A 24862-nucleotide genomic window follows, 5' to 3' on the forward strand; every position below is an offset into this window, starting at 1 on the left:
TAGCTGCTGCAATTGCAGCGCACCATAGCCTGAAAATCGAACAAACATTCTTCTGGTGCGATTCACAAACGGTCCTGCTATGGCTTCGTTCTGACCCCAGAAAATATAAACATTTTGTGAAATTTAGAATTGCTCAGATCCAGGATTCTACAGAAATCGGAAATTGGAATTTTATCCGCACAAAGTTGAATGTTGCAGACTTGGCAACGAAATGAAGTCAGTCGCCAGAATTTAGCAAATAATTCGTATGGTTCACAGGGTCTTCATTCCTGAAGCTGCCAAAAGGCGATTGGCCTAATCAAAACGCAATCAGCTCTGAAAGTCTACAGTATGCAACGAGGAAGTTGACCTGCAGAAGGTCGCCGTAACTATTCAGAAATCAGCTGTTATAGATGCAATCCGTTTTTCTTTCATAGTTTATCTAAAGATAATACGCATGAGAAGTTGCCTTGAAAATGACACACACGTTTCAGAAGCCATGAGAAACCCTATAATATTGCCAAGGCAACACCGCATTACTTACCTGATTGTAGATTGGTACCACAGGAAGTTCAAACACGTCAATCACGAAACAGTCATAAACGAAATTTTCCAAAAGTACCACATACCGGGTCTGCGAACCTTACTACGAAGTATTCGCCTAAATTGCCGATTTTGCAAAATTCAAAACGCACAGCCAATACCGCCAGAAATAAGCCCGTTTCCAGCTGCGCGAACATCACCATATACGAAACCCTTTTCTCATGTTGGTACTGACTTTTTTGGGCTCCTATTTGTAACTACCGGAAGACGCAGTGAGAAAAGGTATGGAGTTGTGTTCACTTGTCTCACATGTCGAGCAGTGCATATCGAAATTGCACATCCTTACAATGAGTTCTTGCTTAATGGTTATAAGGAACTTCATAGCGAGAAGAGGCACTCCGAATCACATATATAGCGATAATGGCATAAACCTGCGAGCGGCTGAAAATGAACTTCGCAAGGCTTATAACGAAATCGACTTTGGTTCGCTCAAACGCGAATTCCCCAGTACCACTACTGAATGGACGTTTATCCCTCCTGCAAGCCCACACATGGGAGGGGCCTGGGAACGTATGGTACGTTCTATCAAGCGAGTGCTTTATCAAATCATCACGCCGGAAACTAAACTCAACGATGAGAAGCTCATAAACTTGATGTTAGAAATCGAAAACATTATAAACCAACGACCACTAACCTACCTATCATTGGAAACAGCTGACCAGAAAACACTGACACCCAATCATTTGTCAATCATCATCTGGTGGTGGACCTCCAGGTAAATTTGACCAGTCGGATCAGTATGTCAAGGGTTGTTGGCGGCACACGCAGTCCTTAGCGGACGTCTTTTGGAAGCGGTGGATAGCTGAGGTTCTGCCTGAGCTAACAAAACGTACAAAATGGTACGACAAAACTAAGGCGGTACAGGTTGGGGACGTCGTAATCCGGGTTGCCACTTTGGTAAATTGTTACCAAAATTGGTAGAAAAAGTTTGGTTGGTAAAAACGTAAATTTTTTCTCATTTTGGTAGATTTTGTTGAACTATTTTGTATGAAAAACAAATAAAACTTTCCGTCCCCGCGCTATTTTTCATAGTTATCTTTATAAACTTTTAAATACATACGTATATATGTAGATATATCGATAAAAGGCGAACTTATCGTGCTCCATTAAAAATTAATTTTACGGGAATCCCGAGAAGCTTTTGATTGCCTAAATATTTTAAATGATTATTTAAATAAAAAGAAAAAATGCACAGGTATGTAATTACGCACTATGATTTTTCGCAAAAAAAGTTTTAATCAACGCAGTGTTTTTTCAATGGCAATTGTTAAATAAAACAAACCGCAAAAGTCTGGCGGCAAAAAAAATTAAAAAAAATTTTTAACTGCACATTGTTGGTTATACTCAAATATTATGGGCTATAAAACTTACCATACCTTAAATTGTTCGAAAAATTCAGAATGAAAAGTAGACGAAAATTTGTGGAAGCACAAACAATATTCTTGTGCAAAAAAATACCAAAAAATTTAAATTAAATAATAATCACGCCATTTTGGTTTGCAGGTGAAAACCGATGTGGAAGAATAACTTATACTAATTTTACTAATTTCAGTTACTGATCTTAAACTATCATTATCTTTCTTTATATTTAAATAAAGTTTAAAGTTTCAGAATATACATATTTGTTATGAAATATAGCAGTGTTATTCAGTATATTTTTTTCTCAGTGAAGAAGTGAAGATTTTGGTAGTGAAGATTTGGTAACTTTTGGTAACTTTTCTTAAGAGATTTTGGAGAAAAAAATGTTGGCGCGTGCCAACCACGGTCATAAACCCAAAATAAGCATAAATTAAAACCACAAAATATAGGTTATAATTAACATATTTGCCGTGTGAACAATAATTTAACGATTAAGTATATTAAGCAAAATAATATATTTCAAGCATTTTTTTATATTTAATTCCACAATCTGCCTTATCATGAGTTTCGCCTGAAAAAAAATTCATCCGAAAATTTGTTACCCGCCCATAGTAAAATTATGGAAACCAAAAGTGAAAAGTGAATCGGTTCGGGGAAAATGAAACTCATGATAATGCTGAATATTTTTTATAATTTTACACAAATTCACGATTAGTGCCATACGGCAACACTCGATCAGTTTGACAGCACTTGCAGAAGAAATAAAAATTGCTAGTGCAGCACGAGCAAGTTGAAATATATTTCCGAAATCGATTCTCGCTCTTGCAGTTGCAGTCACACCTTGCAACTTTCTCGCTGTTCGCACATCGAAATAAAATTTCTCTTTTCCCAATTTGACAGCGAATTGCGTGCGAAAGGCGGAAATATTGCCACGTCTGACAGGCTCTTTAGTGTTAATGACGCTAGCGCATTTTATATATCTCACGAACCAATTGAACAATCGTAAAACGAAATACGGCGAGGAAAGCCAATGAAATTTACAATAAACTGTATATGCATCACTTTTCGATAGGCCTGATAGAAATTAATTAACAACTCCAGATTTTTTGTTCTTTTTTATGAAAAAATTCAAACTTTAACAGGGGCGAACTCAAAAAAATAAATAACGACTGTTTTTTTTTATTTTGGTTAAATAATTTCGCAGAAATTTTTTTTAGTTTCACTTTTATTTCAACATATTTTGATTAAAAAAAAATACTGATAAAAATAAAATTTTTCATAAAAACAAGGTAGAAATCTTGAAATTCCTGCCCGTAGTTTGTTTGTAAGTCAAATATGAGTGGCATTGTGCTACTATGATAGCACGGCCGAGTAATCATAACCAACTTATGTACAGTAGTCGAAAAAATTATATCCGCACCAAATTTTGACAAGTTTTAAAATATTGTTTTTGTTGTTATTTAATTTCGGTTAGTTTTTTATAGTTCGTTCTTTACCAACATCCGTATAAATATAAGTTTAAAGGCATTGTCACACGATTGGGTATTTGCTAAAATTTGGTGTAAATCGTATCCCAATTGTTTGAACACCCAAAATATTTTTCACTATCCCAATCACGAAAATTAATTTATTGAAATTTTTCAATAGAACATCGCTGTATTGTACCAATCTTTTGAATGCAAAAAAAATGTCCCACTTTTTTTTTCCAATAGCCCAATATAAAAATTTACAAATCTGTACAAATGTACCAATCGAGTGACGCTGCCTTAAAAATTTATGCAATTAAAAAAAATCTACAAATTTTCGTTAAAATTTTGAGTATGCAGTTTTGTAGCCCATTGAATTCTAGTAGAATAAAGTACACGTTTCAAATGGCTAAAAAAATCGATTGATTTTTTAGAATTTTCAAAAGTTCGAAATTTGTACGAAAGTTTGTTGAATTTTTTTTAATATTGCACAAATGAGTAGTAAATAAAAAAAAACGTCTACAACAACAGGAAACATCCAAATTGTATATTTCTCTTTATTATCTGAAAATTTGAATAAACAAGAGCCTAATAACATTAAAAAACAATATGGCAATGTGGTAGTTTTTGCAAATTTTATATATAAAAATTGAATATAGTGAGTATGATGAAACAGTAATTTTTACATAGCTATCTTTTTTTTGCTTTTCGCGTTCATACTTCCATGAAGATTGGTCTGCTTCTTTTTTACGACGCCTTCCACTAGGCACCGAAACTAACACGTTTTCTTGCAGTTTTCTAAGTTCATCAGAAGATGGAGACTTTTGAAAGTGTATAAATAAGTATTATAGCGACTTTTGCTGCAGTAGTTAACATTTGATGCTATTTTTTCAGAAAATAGAAAGATTTTGCACTGTATTGTTAGTGGACATGAAACTACTATAAATACTGGTACGTTACTCACCAAAAACTAAAAATCTAAAAAAATTTAAATAGCGCCTTTGCAAGTGGACTGCTCAAATTTGGAAACATGAATTTCCACGGGTTTTGTTAAAGAACGAACTATATTTTTATTTAAAAATATAACAAAAGTTCAATAACAACAAATATAATACGTTAAAACTTGGCAAAACGTGGTTTGGTTATAATTTTTTGACCACTGTATGTATTTTTTTATATCTTTAATAAGAAAATTAAAAAAATATATGCCTTTTTTGCCTTTTTTTGAAGCTCGTTTTGCCTTTTTCCAGTTTCAGTGGCTAAAACCTACATTTCTACATTTCGGGAGGGGGAGGGGGGGGGCGAATACTGAATTTTAGCTAATGCCAGGAAAATATTATTCAAACGGAAATGATTTTCGCCCAAAAATCTTAATCGAATAATATTATTTTAACTTGATAGACGAGCAAAGTGCCTTTTATGAAATGGATATCTTTCGCCGTCTTTTCACTTTCCTACAGCGCCACATAGCGGGCGTCTTTCAAACATTCTTTCTTTACTCCATATTTAAATTAAAAAGTTCTTTACGAATGACTCAGCTAAAAAATATTTTTTTTTAGTCACAGTTTTATAAATTACTAGACCAGGTCCGTTATCGATCAGTTAAAAGATAGTGCAATTTTTTTAATTTTGTTAACAAATGTTATTAATGGAAATATTCGTTTTCTGCGTACTGAGGTATTTTCTTTTCGGAAGATTCTTTGTCGATCAGCCGCTTTTAGGTACTTCTGCCAAAAATACTGTTGTGTAGTGCATAAACATATGTAGCTTCTTTATCGAAATGTCCAAAATTTTGGTGCTATATGCATTTCTAAATTTATGCATGTAAGTATGCATCTTCACACATACTAAATATGCACATTCTATGTATGTACATGCCTAACCGCAAATATGTCTTTGTGATGAAATTGTGACCCCAACGCATGCTCATTTTTCGTCCGCAGCTGCAAGTTTCCTAAATATATCCAAATAATGTGTTGGGACGTACATATGTATGTATGTTCAGTTGAGAGCAGAAGATCGTACACAGGGAGCCTGCCGATCAAAATGACGCTAATTTTTGTATATACTCGTGAGTTGTAGAAATTATTATACGGCGAAGCGTCGTGTATGAAATTTAAAATTTTTCAATTACAAAATGTACGAGAAAAGTCAAAGTGCTTACAACATAAACAGTTATGCCGCCGACGACAGCGACAGCGAAAGCCAAGAGGAAAGTTGTAGAAACGGCGGCAATAAATTGTCGAAATCCGTATCGATGGGGAACTGTGTGGTAGAAAAGAAGCGGGGCTTCAAGCCCAGTGATCGATTGAATCCCGTTAAGAAACAATTTCTCATCGAATTAAGTAAACAAATATGGCAAAAAAAGCATGTGAGTCATGTATAAAAATAGCGAAAATATTAAATACGTAGAATGCGAGAGCTATGTACATACATATGTATATGTATACCTACTCATAGTTGCATATGCATATGTATATTTATGTATATGTATGGGTGCGTTCAGAAATGCATCAAGCCAAAGCATCAGTATCTTTTACTTCTAAACTATATATGATGGAAATGCCTTATTTACGCAACTAAGTTCAAATTAAGCATTTAATCGTGGTTGCGCATATTGGACATTTCCATCAATTATAGTTTAGAATTAAATGCGTCTGATGCTTTGGTTTGATGCATTTCCGAACACACCCTATGTATGCATATATATGTATGTACATATGATATAAGCGCCCAAATGCTATAATTTCTCGATTATTTCCATGGGTATTGGTTTTCTGCAGCCAACCGAGGAAGCACAAACTACCTACATTACACAAATAGACAAAGTTACAAACATAATTACATACATGTGAGTCCATGAGGCCCAGAGGCGCCTATCTTGAATAAAAATTTTTTGAGGAATATGAAAATTAAGGATCTACGAATAATAAATACCGTATTTGACTGAAAAAATCATTGCACCTACGTGATGCTACCTATTATAGTAAAAAAAAACTAAAAGGGCGTGCCTCGGCTATTACTCAGGGTGTTGTCAAACTGTTGCTTTTTCTGGTGCCATCACTTGTTTGAGTGATTTCTCTTGTTTCATGTGCAGCACTCGTGAATTTAGTATGACGTTGACCTTGGAGTGAAAATCTCTCAAGTGGGCCACCCAAAATTGGACGGTCAAGATTTTTTCACGCAAATCACTTTATTCGGTTTACAATCATAAAAAAGTATAATTTGAGCAATTTTGCAAAATTCGAAGCTTTACCAGAGTTATTGTTATTTTTTTTGTTGAATTCAGTAACTATTTATTATTCACTGATTCATAGCATGTATTTTTGCTGATATTTTTCATGATAAAAGTTAATAAGACACGCTTTAGCCTGATTGTTTAAATTTTTCAAATAATCATTATTTTATTAAAAACTTTATTTTTATAAAAAATTTGTATAAACAAATGGAAATATTTATTATTTCTAGATCACGTTCTTAATCGTTTACATTGAATATCAATCCTTATTCTATAATACATTATTTAAAAGAAAAGAAAATACGGAAACTTGCACGGAGTCTCTAGTTATGTATTAATTTTTTTCGCTCTTGCCACGGGTGCTTTTGCTTTCATGCCGCGTGCCGCGCGGACTCGCAGCGAGCGTGGGGCAACCAGAGAATGCAAAAAAAAAAATTTATTTATAAACATAAGCATAGACATAAATAAATATGTACATACAGTGACGAAAAAAGTATTGGTACAGAGAATTTTTCGAAATATATGCAAAGGTTTTTATTCTTATTTATTTACGATAATTTTTTAAAGAAATATGGTTCATGCTCACCATAAACATAAAAATTAAATCTCCAAATTTTGTTCAAAACTCAGGAAAATTCAATAAATTTGCATACTAATTTGCAATTTTTTACTCAGATTTTTTAGAAAAATAGTAAGAACGCGGTTTTATAACCCACTCGATTTTAGTATAAGAAGTCTAAGTTTGAAGTTACTAGAAAATCGCGTTGATTTTTGGCAATTTTTTCACTCAGGCTCTTCCATACGAAGAATGTTCGACAATTATTTTTTGTATGGGGAAAATAAGCAACACACACCACTAAAAATTCTAAAAAATCTGAGTAAAAAATTGGGCTATAAAACTGCATTCCTAGAATTTTTCTACGAAATCTGAATAAAAAGTTGCAACTTTTTTTGCACTTGATAGTAGTTGGTTGAATAAGGAAAATGAATTAGCAACAAGAGTTTACGGGATGTACATAGCTCAGTGGTTAACGCTTCTGACTTTGAACATCGATTACGCAGGTTCGATCCCTGCTGAAGTCTAGAAAAAAAGAAGTCTGATGAGGAGATGTGGTGATCTCCGAAAAAGCTGCTATAACTTCTACCGCTTAGACTTTGTTGCTTTTTCAATTTTTCCTAATGAACAATCGTGGTACAAAGCTCAATAAAAATATTAAAAAATAAAAAGTTGCAAATTAGTATGCAAATTTATTGAATTTTCCTGAGTTTTGCACAAAGTTTGGAGATTTGATTTTTATGTTTTATGGTGGCTTATGAAGCATATTTTTATTAAAACATATCGCAAACAAATAAGAATAAAAAACTTTGCTATATTGCGAAAAATTCACTGTGCAAATAATTTTGTTCGTCACTGTATGTACACATTTATGTATACAACTTAAAAAAATATTGTATTAAATAGTCTAAATATGCTTATGTTTACAAATAAATTGTATTTTTTTTTTGCATTCTCTGGATGCACCATGCTCGCTGCGAATCCGCGCGGCACGCGGCATGAAAGCAAAAGCACCCGTGGCAGGAGTAGGGTTGCCAGATTTTTTGTGCGCAAAATCAGTACGTCAGACTTCTCCATGGTAAAAAAAACAGTACTTTTCAGTACATTTTTATTCAAGGCAAAATTATGAATCTAAGTAGCAGATAATACTTTAAAACGCCAGAGTACTTAATTTTTTTTATAACAATATCTATTCTGGTATATAAATAAAATATAGTTCAGAAAAACTAACAGTGTCATTCATTTTAACATCAAACAAATCAAATTTTTATTTTTTTTAATTGATCAACGTTTTAATTTTAGTAATTTTTTAAGAATTTGATCGATATATTGTGTCCGTCATTTAGAATTAAAAAAAAATTGACTTCAGATTCGTAATCACCGACCCCAAAAACTCCGGAGTTCCTGGTTTCGAACAAATCCAATCATATTTAAAAATATTGGACGCCATTTTGGATCCGCCATTTAGAATTTTGAAAAACTGACTTCAGGATCCTAATTAGCAAACCCAGAAACCTCCTGGTAACAAGTTCCAACCCATAACAATACGTAAATCGTTCAGTATCAACGTTTTAATTTTAGTATTCTCTTTTCGAGAGCATATTTTCGGGAACTAGTAGGTCCATTCTAACTGCCCAAGACAGGTATGTAGTTAAGGGTATGTTCCCACTAATACCAGAGTAATTACATGTAAAAACCACATTTTTAGCTGCATTTTAACATATCTGACCTGGTCTACGAAAAGGGAGCTTACGTGCGAAAACTAGTTTTCTGTGAAAAAGCTGTTAAAAGTAAGCAACTCGTTTCGTCAGTTTCTCATTATCTCGTTAATTGTTCTCCGCGCCGGACGTCCAGTAAGTGTTGTTGGTCCAGTAAGTGTTGTTGTTGGTCGGAATATTATTATAGTTTTATTATTATTATTATTAATATTATTATAATTATTATTAATATTATTATTATTTTTAGTACACTTCTAAGCAAGTTAGGATTTTCTGCTTTTCACCACGTGAAAAAGCATCTCATCTTCCATCCGAATCAACCAAAAAGTTAAAATTGATTTTTTGACACCCCCCCCTTCCCCCCCTTTCCGTAGACCAGGTCACATATTACGAAAATAAAAAAATGAGAGCATCAGCGTTTAAATAAAAAAAACCGGCCAGCGCAACCTCTAAAAAAACTTTTTTTTCGAAATAAAAAAATACGAGTCTATTTTTTTTATCACAAATAACAATATTTTGATGTAGCGTTTCTGATTTTCCAAAAACAGTATTTTTTTTAACCACTCTAGTGTACATATCATTGTACACTGAAGCCAGTAAATTGTTTTATATTTATGACATTTTTGAATAGCACTAGTAAGATCATTTCCATCTTCAGTGTCACAAGAATTCTATACATTTCATTTTAAAATTACTTCTAATTTGCAGTTCTCTTTAAACAATTTTAATTAGGAGCCGGTTTCTCTCTTTGCGCTCGGAAGCAAACTTTATTCTTAAGATCCTCCCAGTTCCTTCGCTTGAGTGTGGTATTGAAAAAAAAGAAAATTACATATTTTTCCAGACTGTTTAAAAATACCACTATTTAAGGTTTCATCTATAATTCCTCATTTCCTAAATACAATTTTTCAACTACGCAAAAACTTTGAAATACTAAGAGTTCGCTAAAAAGAGTATCTAACTCTATGTTTTGTTTGCAAAACTCTTTTACAATGTCAGTAAATAGTGAGAAAAGAATTGTAAGTTATAGGCAAAAGCCATTCGAATATTCAAATTTGTTGTAATTGAACTGAAAGTTATTTACGAGATAACTAACAACACTCGACAAAAAAAAAAACGTCAGCCTTATTTTTAAATAATTTAAGCTCCATCATATTATCGCAACTGGTACGTAACGACCCGGCGATATTCCCATAATTTGTGGTATTAATTTATTGGGCATATCAAACATTATCTGAAACATGTCAACTATAATTAAATTATTTTCTTTTTACTTTTTACAGTACAGTTTAAGGAAGTTCCAACGTTTTGTAACAACCTTAAGAAAATCATAAAGTATTTTGTTTGAATTGAAAATTCAATACAAATCAGTACAAATACAAATCAGGACTGATTGAAGAAAATAATAAAATCAGTACAGGAGTAGAAAAATCAGTACTGTACTGATAAAATCAGTACGTCTGGCAACCGTAGGCAGGAGCGAAAAAAATTAATAACTAGAGACTCCGTGCAAGTTTCTTATTTTCTTCTTTTAAATAATGTATTATAGAATAAGGATTGATATTCAAGGTATACGGTTAAAAAACCTGATCGAGAAGTAATAAATATTTCCATTTGTTTATACTAATTTTTCATAAAAATTAAAAATTTTGTACAAAATAATTATTATTTGAAAAATTGAAACAATTAGGCTAAAAAGCGGGTCTAATTAACTATTATCATGAAAAAAATCAGCATGATACATGCAAAAATCAGTGGATAATAAATAATTACTGAATACATATAATAAAAACTAACTAAAGATATAAATGTGGCAATCCGTACGATAGTTTAGAAATTGTGTTTTATGAATAAGTTGAGAATTTCAGGATGTTGCAAAATTTTAAACATACATGCTTAGTTACGTAAAATATTCGGTGAGCGCTACTAGGCAAATCAGGAAGTTGATTTTCTCTGTTACACTGTGTGACAAACCTGCAATCGCCTCTAACACCATACACGATGCATTTTTAAGGCTTCTTGTGATTCCAAAGGCTTCCGAAAGATATCTTTCACAACTTTGTTCTTGTAGAAAGCCTTTGTCTTTGGACTTTATTTTCAGATAGCAGTGAGTTCACTATAAAGCTCTGAACTTCTTTAATTACACAGGTTTAAAAAAAAAGTTTCTGCATATTGAACCAGACCTCTATATCTCTATGTTATTCGACGCCCTGAATGCCAATCCGAGGTCTGCTAGCTTACTTCACATCAGGTTCGAGGTCATTTGAAGGTCAATAAATTATTCTGAATTTGACCTTGGGATGACCTTGGCATGACCTCTAGATGACCTTGAAGAATCAAAAGCAAATATTATTATTATTATATTATTCAGCAACAACAAAAACCTAAATTTTTATTTTTTATTTTTATTGAGTAAATTGTATGCCCTATTTGACCCTCAAATGACCTCGAGCCTGACATTATGGAGGTTAACGGACCTCGGACTCGCGTTCAGTGAGTCTAAGACCCGATATATATGAGTTTTCTGGTTTATTCAATGAATTTTTTATTACTTGGGGCTAACAGACCTCGGATTCGCATTCAGCGCGTCGAATAACTTTTTTTTAACTTTTGGTAGACCTGTGTTATTAATAAAAAAATTTATGTAGTTTTAACTAGAAAGAAATACTGGTGCGTGTGAGTATTTAAAAAAAAATATATTTTTATTTTGTCTTTTTCAACTTTGAATACAACAAAACTAAACCGAAACGGAAACCCAGGAGTCGTCAAATGCCACGAAACATATTGATTTGCGTAAGATCTTCACCCCAGCAACAGATACTGAAGAAATTTTGCCGAGAAATCGTAAGTAATTTAAGGAAACTTATACACACTACTTATACCAAAACTTGATAAAAAAAGGTGATACGTTTTTGAAATAAAATAATAATAAAAGGGGTTTATGCTTTATGCTGCGGCAACTGCAAACTGCTTACAGCTTCTTTTAACAGCCATTTAAGTTCACTTACAGCATTACAGGAACAGCATGAATACGAATAGATATGCACGTTAGAATTGGTCGATTCCCTAACGAAATAAGAATGTTTGTAATTACTCTACAGGTTGAAAGCTCAATAATTTAGCGCCAAAATAATGTTTGTAATTGGCTACACCTAAATACGGCGGCAAATCAGTGCTCTTAGAGAGGCATATATTGCCTTAATAGTTCATTTCCACCAAGCCTTAACTGCAGTTTATGCCCATTGGAAAAAGGAGATTACAACTCGAAAGGGGTAATTGCTCATATTAAGTACAAGCAATCGAAAGCAAAAAGTAATCCAGCCTTTTTGCTGCATTTAAAATGTAACATTTAGCACTTTCGAACATATGTATGTTTTCGAAGAGCGTTCATGCTAACGCATTTAGCAAATGTGCATTTACGCGAGTTCGAAATCGTATGCTTATTCAGATCCGCATCTATCACGATAAATTCGCACGGAGAAGATAATGTGAAAAACCCCTACTGAAAAGGAAAAAAGAAATGTTGAACAAAAAATTCAATAAAAAACTTGAACTGTTTTAACCGTAACCGAGAATTTGTTTGTGTATATATTCATTTGTCGGTGCTGTCAATTAAAATTTCCCAAACAAAACAAACAGGGTTGACCACAAATTGATCCAGATTTCTATCAGAATCACATCGATGTTGAATTTGCGAAACTTTTCTTAATCCAAATAATGTAAAATAATAAATGAAATCTCGATTGGCGATCACTGAAACGCAGCAACTGTATACGCGAAAAAGCAATGTTGCCACTTTTTCTCATTAAACCATGTTCGAATCGTGGAAATTTTTTAAGATCACATTTGAGTTGCATTTAGTTGCATTCAGGTGACGAATTTTGTATGGATAGATGGGCATTTATAGTAGCATTTCGAGCTAAATGCGCCAAATGTGATTTTAAGCGTAAGCAAAAACAGCCCATACGAAATAAACATTGCTTATCGCCCCTAGTTAAAGTTATCTGCACTTACCTGACTCTTAACTGCAGTTAAGCTCTTGGTGGAAATGGGACGTAAGACTATTTTGACCTAAATTTCTCCCTTTAGCTTTTAACTTAATTGTTAAAAAAATAATGTAAGTGATTAATTCAACAATTTTTATTGGGCTCGAGGCCGTTTTTTAATGAAACTTTAATGTGGAAAAGCAACAATAATTTGAAAAAATGGTAGAAGTGAAATCACCACATTTCCGCATCAGACTTCTTTCAGTAGGATTCGAACCGACGATCCCACTGACTCAGCCAGTTGCCTACGCACTGTGCTAAGTTCGCCTTGTTAATTCTTGTGGCTTATTTCCACTATTTCACATGCTAAGCCAACTACAATCAAGCGCAGCTATTCCGCTGCAATTCACTTGATCATGTGGTTGTTGGTTTTTGTTAATATTTCTATTATTAGAATGTTTAACTTTTTAGGTGTGCTGGTCCTTAAGTTATTTGTTTTTTTGTTATTTTATGGCCTTATAACAATTATATTCAACAATTTTTATTGAGCTCGAGGCCGTTTTTTAATGAAAATTTATTGTGGAAAAGCAACAATAATTTGAAAAAATTATTAATTATATTAATAAATTATTGATTAATTATTAAAAAACAATTTAATAAAGATTTTCCTTTAACACCAAAAGTTTATTAAAACCTAAATTGCAGCTGTTTAAGACATCTTAATTTTGTATGAACAGAAAATAAGATTCCCAAAAAGTGTAATTACAACCTTGTTTATTTCGTTTGGCAATTGATGTTATGTGACTGAACAAAATATCTAGCCTATAGCTGGCAAAAAGCTGGCCATTTTATGATTTACTTTGAAGTAAACTCGATTTACGTTGACGGGTGGTATGCACATACAATTGTTTGTATATAGGATCGCATTACTATAAAAACAAAACGTGTCCCGCGGAAATAGGTTTTAAAGCTTTCTACATTTTATATAAACTTACAAAGTAAAAAGCTCTCACTGATGGTCACTAGCGTACTGGGCTCCTTCTAGGGTCGTCAACTCGCTTGAAATTCACCCATGTGTGGGAAAATTTATCCTATGTAAGGAATCGGAAAATTTTACACGTTTTTATCAAACCTATCGAAATATCCGATTAAATTTTGAAGATCGAGTTGTATTATTAATTTTTTTGTTCAAACGTCCACCGTTAGCATTGCACCATACCACAATTGAGTCCAATGTGTCAATTTCAATTAGTTTTTAACTCAAAAAGTTATTGCAAAAATTTCTGTTGAATACTGTCGATATATTGTCGATATTATGACAGAAATCTGAAGTGGTCTACGGGAACATATGGTTATTCTAAATAAGTTCCAGGTTTTGAGTAGTCGAATTTCTACACAACGCTCTGGATTACTCATTTTACCTTTAAGTTATTTAGCTTAGTTTTCCATTTAATTAAGTTTAATGATAATCCCAGAGATTCCACTTTAGTCGAAATGTTGTTAGACGAATGTTGATAAAATAAACAAAGTATATAATGCATAGTACGGATGTTAATTTTTCGGCTTTTTCCGATCCCGGGATTTTCGGGATGGCGTTATCACAATTTCGGGATCCCGGGATTAGTCCCGGGATTTAGATATTCATTACTTTTCAACAACTTGATCGAAAAAATTGCTTCTATGTTGTTTGAGAAGCTCTCCTACCATGAAATAAATAACAAATAAATGGGTTTGACCTCCTACTTTTTTATTTAAAGTGGCGTTTTTATTTTTTCTCTGTGACTGCAGGACTTATTTTGAAGGACTTTGTAATTTCAAACATATGATTAATTCCAAAAATTAGAATTTAAAAAATTTAAATTTTTTGGATTCACAAGGACAAATAGGTAATTTTTAAGCTGACAAAGATAGGAGAACGAAATTCTAGCATGTTATCGAGTTTATATAAGCCCGTAACATACAATTTTTTCAAAAACAACTATTGCGATATTTCAAGGATTTTCAATATTTGTCAGCCCTTCTGCACCAGAAACTTGAATCTCAGTCCTTTCCTCATTAATTTTATACCCATACTTCTTCTCTAAGCACATTTCTCTGAATTTTTTAAATCATTTTTGAATTAGTGACATCAGAGTGAAAAGCTAAAAATGCAATTTTACTATATTTGGCCCATGGTTTCGCGAATATATTGATATTTGTGTATAAAATTGACTATCGCGGGGTGTTATATGTATGATGAGCTACACGTTTATAAAAAAATATTAATTATTAAATAAAGAAAGAAATATAGGCAATACTGGTCAAGAAAAGTAGTTTCTATTATTGCCATCAGTGCAAATTATAAATCCCGAAAATCCCGGTATTACTTGCCATGAATCCCGGGATTTTCGAGACCTTAAAAAGTCCAGGATCCCGGGATTAACATTCCTAATGCGTACATATGTATATATGCTTTCAATGCTCTTAAATGTTGATATACACTTACATATATACTAAATAATAATAATAATAATATCCCAACGGTTTTTACCCTCCATTCCCGCCCATCCGCACGAGGGGCGCAGTCCGCATGACGTACGGAACCAATATTTTAAATTTTTGTGCCGAGTCACGATGGGCAGGAGTTTGTTAAGTGTCGAGATCTAAAACTGTTCAGCTACAGAACTAAATTCATCAGCTGATTTTATGTATTTATGTCAATAATTCACTTATTGAGAGAGGAGAGTATCGCTTTCTTAATGCTGAAAAGCGGATCTGATATATCAAACGTGCCGGAATGAGAGTTAAAATCCTGGCATAAGCAACGGAGTGGGTCGTGCAATTCAAAATTGGTTTTACAAGCTTTCAGAAATATGGGACAAAAGTGTCTTGATACGCGTGACGGAACTTTAAAGCTTACATCAGCCAGAAGAGACGGACTTGAAATTGAGCCTGTCAGTAATTTAACCATAAAAATTATACCAAGCATTTCCCTGCGACTGGCAAGTGTAGGAAGGTTAATAAGTTTTAAGCGACTCGTATAAGGTGGAAGACTATAATGAGAATCCCATCGGAAATTTCTTAAAGCAAAAAGTAGGAATTGTTTTTGAATTGATTCTATCTTGTCTGAGTAAATTTGATACCTTGGATTCCAAACCACCTAGCCGTATTCCAGAATCGGCCTAACTAATGTTGTAAACAGGGTTTTAGTGATATACGGGTCACTAAATTCTTTTGACCATCGTTTCACAAATGCAAGTACACCTTTAGCCTTGTTGACTGTCACATTAATGTGAAGATTAAAATTAAGCTTAGGATCCATTGTGATACCAAGGTCCACAAAATTGTATACCTGTTCCAGGTTATGGTTACCTATTATATAAGAAACTGGCAGAACAGCTCTTCGCGAGAAGCACATTACTTTACATTTCTTAAGATTTAGAGGCATAAGATTTACTTTACACCAGTAAGCCATGCTGTTTAAGTCTGATTGTAGCAAAGACCTTTCTTCAATTGAAACGTACGATTTATAAAGTTTTACATCATCTGCATACATTAAAATTTTGGAGAATTTTATATATAATATATATATATAAAGGCCTGCATATGTTGAACTGTAAAACATAGCGGCATGTGTCACATCTAAGGTGACCTGAATTGTTTAGCATTCCAGGAGGACAAGTTCTCCACATTGAAAACACAAAAAATTTGTTTTATACTTATTTTAACACATAAATGACGAATAAATTAACGTTGTTAAAAAAATCAAAAGCATTTCAAAGTTGCTCTAAACACAAGTCAAACAAGTTAATAGTACACTGCGTTGTACAATTATAAGACCGAAACATATTACCGTCGATTTTTGGAATTTTTTTTGTTGACAGTATTGTTCATTTTCTTCTATATAAAAAAATGAGTAACACCGGAAAAAATGCCAAAAATCAACGTTATTACATATTATTCGATTATCAGTTTCAATTTCAAGTAGTGTTTCTAATGAATTTGATTAAAATTATATTAATATAAACCTATTTATTTTTCAGCTTTTGTTTTGTGGAATTTAGCTTTTTCTACCGGGTTTTTATAAAAATCTCGGTCTTGTACTCGAAAATATGTAGTTGGCAGCACTAGCTCCCTTACACTTCTTAAAATAGTGGTTAGTTTTGAAGTACAACGTAACATTTTTTCTCATTTCTGTTTAAAAAAAAAAAACTAAATTTCTAAAAACAATTAACAGTTTTCTTAAATAGAGCTAACATTGAGTTTTCACTAGGCATTAAATGAAAAAAATTTCACCACTATGTTGGGCTTTAAAAACTACCCGTGTCATCCTGTTTTTCCACATTGAATTTATAAAATGGCATACATTTTTTGTCATTTCTTTGCATGGCGGAAATTCGGTTAAAGAATTAATGAAGTTTCTGTTAAGTGATCATGTCATTGCCTTAGTATAGCAAAACTTTATCTAATTTTTTTTTTCAAATAACTCTAGATATTGAAACCGTTATGAACAATGTATGTATGTAACAGAGCTGGGTAGTTTTTGATTACGATTACACTTTAATTACGATTGCTTAATTGTAATCCTTAAATTATATACGATTACGATTAAGTTAATTATAATCATAAATATTACCATTATGATTATAATAATAGTAATCTTAAAAATTTAAGGACTCAGATTACTGTAATCGTAATCATGAAATACATTTCTAGGGGGAAAACCACACAGGCCTGTGTTATTTTTGATTATGTACTTGGATGTGAAATAACATGTTTTCTAAAATTTTTTAAGCAGATTCGCGCTTCAGTGCAACGAACATACTTATTTTAAGCCACTTTACAATATCTTTTATCAAGATAAAAAATCCCCATACGCAAATATTGCCACTGATAAAACTTATACATATCTGGCAAACAAAATTACATATGGTAGGCAATAATTTTCGCCTCTGGAGAAGCGTCGTTAGCTAGTCTATCAGTGTTGTAAAGGGTAAAATAATATTGATTAAGACTAAAAGGCGTTTAAACTGTTCAACTTCCACAGGCGATTAGTTGAATCAAAAGCTTACATCACTTAAATAAAAGTTGAACAATGCCTTTTAAATACATATAATGATTGTGTACGATTAGGAAATAAAAATATTCTGAGCGAAATTTTTCGAAAATTTCATCACTGCTATACAATTTGAAAAGGAGGACAAAGAGGACATCGTTGCTCAAAAGCAGGACAGAGAAGGACCAAATTTTTGAGGAGGACAAATTACGTTTGACGAGGACAATCCTCCTCAAGGGAGGACGTTTGGTAAGCTTAGTCACATCATGCAACGTAAAGAGTTTTTTTCAAATTTTGAAGGATCCTATTATAAAACAATTTATTACCCATTTGTCTAATTAAAGAGCTTTATATATATTCATACAAGGCAGGATCAAACAGTAATAAAAATATGCTGCAGAAACACAACAGCGAACAACAGCTTCGCTAAGTAGCAATGACATCCTAAAACAGTATGTTTGAGATAGAATGGCATAACACCTTGTTTGAGTTGCCATTTACATTGCAATGCATGAAATTTTTGAAAACGATATTTTTACAGAAAATGTTGAATTTTTCAGTAATTTGATACATACATATTTAATTCAATGCCCTTTCCAACAAATTTTTTATTTTTAAGGAGAAACACAAAACATTATAAAAAGAATATCAAAACCAGGTAGGGGTTTTTAAACTCCGTTGTTTTTGGTACTAGCACTTTAACATTTTTAGTGAAGGTGTATTTTAATAAATCCTACCAAAATCTGTGAAAAACGCAGTTTCGAAAAAGTGTTCGTTAGAGCCTTTGTGAATTAAGGTAACAATATACTTACATAGGTGTAGACAAATCTAAATTTATTTATAAGATTACACTGCCCAGCAAAATTCTGTTGCGTAAAATATTGTAGTCGTACTTATGATATTTGCAAGGATTTATAATAGTATTATCTCCAAAAGGATAGCGGGCGCGCCTAACAACATGCAACATCGAGTCAAATGCTCGCCATGTTGCTAGATTTGGCTGATTACAAATTGCATATGTTACTTTTTCATCTTGCATACTTTTAGCATACATACCATTGTACAACATCGGCATAAATGTGGACATTACAATACTCTAGAACATTAGGTAAGTCATTTATATATGTACATATATTCAAACAAATAACAGAGGACACAGGATTGAGTTTTGTGGGACATCTCTAACTACGGTAGGAAGTCAGACTTTCTACTACTTACTGCTTGAGTTCTGTCACCAAGGTAAGATCTGATTAGAGCATTTATCCAGATTCTTACACAATGAGATGTGGTCAACATAGTCAAAGGGTATTTGAATGGTCAAGAAAATGAGTATGGTTTTCATCACGCTTGCTATCACATCTAAGAGTGCCGTTGTGCTTATTCTCTTTGTCCTGAAGCCAGACTGATGGTCTGTCAGAAGTTTGTTGTCTTGCACATACGAAATAATCTGCCCATCGCACAACGACTTTACTGTTTTACTACAAACAGATTTTAATTCTGACTGTACTAATGCATTGAATATTAAATCAAATAAAACACCTCTTTGAGGTAAAATTTTCAAGTGACGAAAGCTGAACTAGAAACACAAAATTTATGATATCAATTTCGTGACGAAAATTATACGTATTTTTCAACTGCCTTGGAAACGTAAGGAAAATCTTTTTTATTCATACGAATCGTTGCTAAACATCGGAATTTCGCAACGTTCCGAATAAATAATAGAAGATTTTCCGTACGTTTCAAAGGCAGTTAAAAAATGCGTATAATTTTCGTCACGAAATTGATATCATACATTTTGTGTTTCTAGTTCAGCTTTCGTCACTCGAAAATTTTACTTCAAAGAGGTGTTTTAATTGATATCAATTATTTTAGGGTAGCAAATTTAAAATCGACGTAAATACAAACAAATAAATTGCTAAAATATCTCACTTATATATTCAAATCGATGTGTATATTGAAACACATAATTTTTCGAACACGGAATGCAGCGAAAAAGAATGATCATATCCTTTGTATTCGCAAAAATAAAAAATAAAAAAAAACATGAGAAATGATAAAAATTTATCAACTTGGTACCAACTTTGGATACAGTAAACAACTGTATTCGTCTGATTGTCTCGTAGTTTATTTTTGTTAAGATTTCTACCGGGTGTGGGGCGCACACATGTGCCTTTTTTTAAGAAGTTTTACTTCAATCACGTTTACGGTGTTGCAGTCGTGATATTAAACTAATGCTTTTTTCTCAAGTAGTTTTGCTCAAAAAATTTATACATACGTATGTACATACCCAGCAAAAAACACGATTACCACAGAAACGAAAGTGGAAACGAGCTAGGCGATAGGAATCGCTTACCCTTTCGCTTCAAGAAGGCCTCATTTTAACATGGGCATGTCATTGGCGGTAAGCCCTTACCCGCAGCATTGCCTTCAAACGAAGGGAGAACGCATGGATAAACAGAATCCAGAGAAGCGAACAAAGAATGCCTTACAGAGAAACTAATGTACAATGCCTAGATAAGTACATACTTATTTACATTAAATTGAAATCAGAAAATGTCTTAAAAGATTAAAATTAATTACATTTTGTATAAATCAGTTTTTATACATACATATGTATGTATTTAGGTATTTAGATTTTACTTAAAAGTCGGTATGTACATACATGCATATTTAATTAAGCTTAAAATTGTACTTCCTCACTCTTGTTCTTCACTTCATTGACTGACTTCAACTTCGCTGCAAATTGAACAAAGCAAAACATGATTTTTATGCGAGACAAATTTCCACAGAAAGTAACGGCAGAAAAAGAATTTTTGAATATTCATTCCATTTGTCAGCTGACTACGATGCATCATTCTACTTCGCATTCTCCGAAATTAAGCAAAGAAGCGAAATAAAAAAAAAATATTGTAGGACATTCTACTTTGAATTCCCTGACATAAAGCAAAGAAGTGAAACAAATAAAATATTGTAGGACATTCTACTTTGCATTCCCTGAAATGAAGCAAAGAAGCGAAACAAATAAAATATTGTAGAACATTCTACTTTGCATTACCGCCAATGCCTAAAAGAAGCGAAAAAATTCGAATGCATTATAACGCTATGCCTTCTAGAACACTAAAAGCGATTACCGATTTTTTGCTGGGTAAGTAGTAGCGGCACAGTGGGTGAACTAAATGTACATACATATTTGTGTACAACTGTAGGTAATATTGTACGCGTCTTCCCAGGTAGGTTAAGTGCATACCTGCAATTAAAATAGGGAAAAATGTTACAATTTCGGCATACCTATCACTGAAAAAAACTTTAAAATACACACAATTTGTGGTTTCCAAAACATGTACGAAGTGATTAGCTCAGCTGCATCCTTCAACTTGTCAACTCGCGGGAAATCCCCCGATTTGCAGGGAATTTCGGTTTAAGTGGCAATCGGGGAATGATCAATTTTTTTCGGGGAATTGGGTATGTTATTTTTATATCTTAAAGTAATCAAATTATACGGATATGTTAATTTTTAACCATTTGACCCTTTTTGCAGCGACATTTTTTCAATTTGAATCGCAATATCTCCACTACAAGAGCTTTCCCAGACATAAAATCGACTAACCAGATTTTGAGAAAATGCCCGAAATGTATATTTTCAGCAGCCCGATTTTTAGTTTTCAGGCGATAACGTTATGACATTCTTATATTTTATAAACAGAAAAGATAGCGTTAGATAGCTTGTTTGAAGACCCTTCTACTTATATCCACAACAATGACATGGACTGAGTAGTGCCGCCTCAGTGGTAATTTAAAAAATTGCCTTTTTTCGAATTTCAGGCGGCAGCCACGCCCACAAAGGCATATGAATCAAGATATCCTGGAACAAAACCTTCTTAGTTTTTTTTGTACTTTAATTCCTGAAAGTTTGAACAAAATTAAATGAAGGTACGTACAGACGCCAAATACATACCAAAGCATCTCGTAGTGGAGACACGAACCAAAACACATTTACCTCTATATCTTTCCAACTTGTAGCCGGAACTTAATATATAAGGTATCGTTTGAAAGGTATTGGCCTATAGAATAACACTAAATATGTTGGGTGTACTCAAATGCCCCCCTAAACCGGCAAAAGCAAAAAAACGTTTTTTGTTTCGCAACTCTTTAGCCTAATTTTTAAGAATCCGGTTAATCGTTTATGAAGCTTGAATACATTTTCTGGACACACTCTACAAGACCTTTCCAACGATGCCTCAAACATGTCAATTGGACATCTGGATAAAATCTTCCAAATCTCGTGTATATATAAGCGAGTCATTTCAGCATGCTACTGTGGCTGCTTTCGTCACTTGCGCGCACTGCCGTGCGCTGTGATGAAATAGTGGTTGGTCACGCTTGCCTGGTTATCAGCTTACCAGTCAAGCGTGAACAGCCACAATGTTTTCATAGTTTATCAGTAGCGGTTAGGGATGCAAAGTTTGAACAGTAACATGGATACATCGATGTTTCGATGCATCGGAGAAAAGAACATCGAGGCTAAAATACATCGCCAGAGAAAAATCGATATATCGATGGTTTCCGATGTTTTGCAATTTGCTAATTTCTCGTTAAATTTAAAGCAATATTGAATACTTTAATAATTATGAATGTATTTTCCTGTATTTTATTATCCTTTCTATACCCTTTCTATTATTAGAATCAAAATGCATACCACCATAAGGTCGTTCGGGCCTAAAGATCCTAGGCCTGATCTTGTTGAAATTCTAAGGGGCGTTTGGTTCTGTTTTAACGGCTAGGTTATTAGCATTCAGAATAAATCCAACAATTTTATTGAGCCTCGGGCCGTTTGCTCAATAAAATTGTTGAATATAATTGTTATAAGGCCATAAATAACAAAAAAATTCTGAATGAATAATAAATTTAAGGTCAGTCAAACATACCGAAGTCTCCTTAAAGTCGATGTTTAAAACATCGGTAAAACTTCCATCGATGTATCGTCAATTTCGCGATGTTAGTAAATTGTAAACATCGATGGCAAACATCGAAAATTGAACCGACATTATCGATGTTTTAAAAACATCGATGCATCGTTTGCATCCCTAGTAGCGGTTGAAGAAACCGATAAAGAGTTATCGGAAATCACCTCAATGAATACATATTCGATAGAATCACCGGATCCTGAATCACATCACAATAAACAGTTTTTGGAGCTCGCCATCTTATAATCTGTCACCAATATAAACAAAAAAAAACGTGAGCCATATACACTGCATTTGAATATTGGCATGCCGTTTAATAATTTAAAATTTTTTGTATATTTATATTCAACAATTTATATTGAGCTTGAGGCCGTTTTAAATGAACATTTTTATTGTGGAAAAGCAACAGCAACATTTTTTGTATATAGAAATAAGAAGACAAAAGGAATAGATGGAACAGAAATAATAACTTAATATTTAGACTAAACGCCGTTTGTTCAATGTCTGATTATTACTACCTCCCAGTTAAACATCATTATCGACGTTTTCGACATCATGCATATAACATGCGATTGATAAAGCAGTCGTTGTATTTAATTGGAGCTTTTACCTCCGGTTTGTGTTAACCGGACATTGAACAAACGGTCCTCAATGAAGTAATACTTAAATCCACTGATATTCTTAATGGTCGTCCTGGGGAGGAGTATTCGCATTCTGAGCGCTGCCAAGTCGAAAGGAATTACTAGTTCCTGGGCCAACATTCTCAAGATTGTTTAGAATATCCCGGCTATTCATTACTTCGGGCTGTCGTTGCTGTTCCGATTGATGTAAATCAAACTCTTTTGGTAAAAATGGATGAAATTATTTTCTTTTTTTTAAGACGAAGCATTGACTTGAGGAGCTCGTAATTTTGCTTGGTCAGCGATGCATTTACGAAAATTGGAACATCAGAATTCACACAACACATCGACTATGTTGTCGCATTCCTTTGTTACTAGGTACACAAGTTTCGATACGATACGATACCATATCGGAGCTTTTGCCATTCGATACTGATACTTTTTCTTGATAGTTTAAAAACGATATCTTTTGGAATCTTATCGTATCAAATCTTAAATGCGCATTAAAAAAATTAATAATATATTGTACGCTATATTAAAAATAATTTCCGTTTATTGGAAGTTATCACAGGATCCATCGTTGTCCGATTTTTCGTGAAATCTACGACACTGAATCCGAATTGTACGAACGTGTATATTCAAAGTATACGCTACGTTCGCAGCTATTCGAGATCAATAATAACATTTTCACAGATTTCGAACTACGATGGACTCTGTGATAACCCTGATGAAATTCGTTTTGATGTGCTAATGGTAAAGTACATACGGGCATTTCCCATTTGGCGCGGCGTGACATTTGTATGACAAAATGTTAAAAAATAAAATGAGGGATCAAAATAAAAAGGTTTTTATTTATTTGCATAATAAGTAAGTAGCAATTTACTCAGTAAAAAATTACAACAATTTATAGTAGATATTTACAGCCTAACTCTGTATCTGTGACAAACATTTTTTAACAAATTTAAACTTTTTCATATCGACGCTACCATGTCAAACTATCGACTATGCAAAAATGCTTTTTCAATTACCATACCTTGCGCAAGCGTGTAGAATAATACGCAAGTTTGCAAATTTCGAGTCTTCTTAGAAGCAGAGGCTACTGACTTTAACGAAGTGTCGAATCCTACACTTTTTCCTAATGACAACAACATTTTTTACAACAGTTTTTTTGCTCTCCTGAAAAACACACATTTCACATTCGATAGTTTGACATGGTAGCGACGAAATATTTTCCGTAAAAAAACTGCAACAAGAATTTGGGTTATAAAATTGCAAATCCCTGCGAATTGTGCAAGACTATTTGTATACAATTTTTTGTAGTAATATTTGAAATAGTTAAGG

At 33.2% G+C, this 24862-nt stretch overlaps 1 protein-coding gene across 1 annotated transcript in view; it reads left to right on the plus strand.

Moving 5' to 3' along the window:
- LOC118745472 (mediator of RNA polymerase II transcription subunit 15) overlaps positions 1–24862 on the plus strand; it is a 127013-nt gene that overhangs the window by 28434 nt on the left and 73717 nt on the right. Inside the window, exon 4 of the mRNA XM_036478920.1 lies at positions 11676–11760. Coding sequence (XP_036334813.1) covers positions 11676–11760 — 85 coding nt within the window. The remainder of the gene's footprint in view (positions 1–11675; positions 11761–24862) is intronic.

Source organism: Rhagoletis pomonella, unplaced genomic scaffold, assembly GCF_013731165.1.
Source record: "Rhagoletis pomonella isolate Grant_MI unplaced genomic scaffold, Rhpom_1.0 Rhpom_scaffold_00009, whole genome shotgun sequence".
NCBI classification, from domain to species: Eukaryota; Metazoa; Arthropoda; class Insecta; order Diptera; family Tephritidae; genus Rhagoletis; species Rhagoletis pomonella.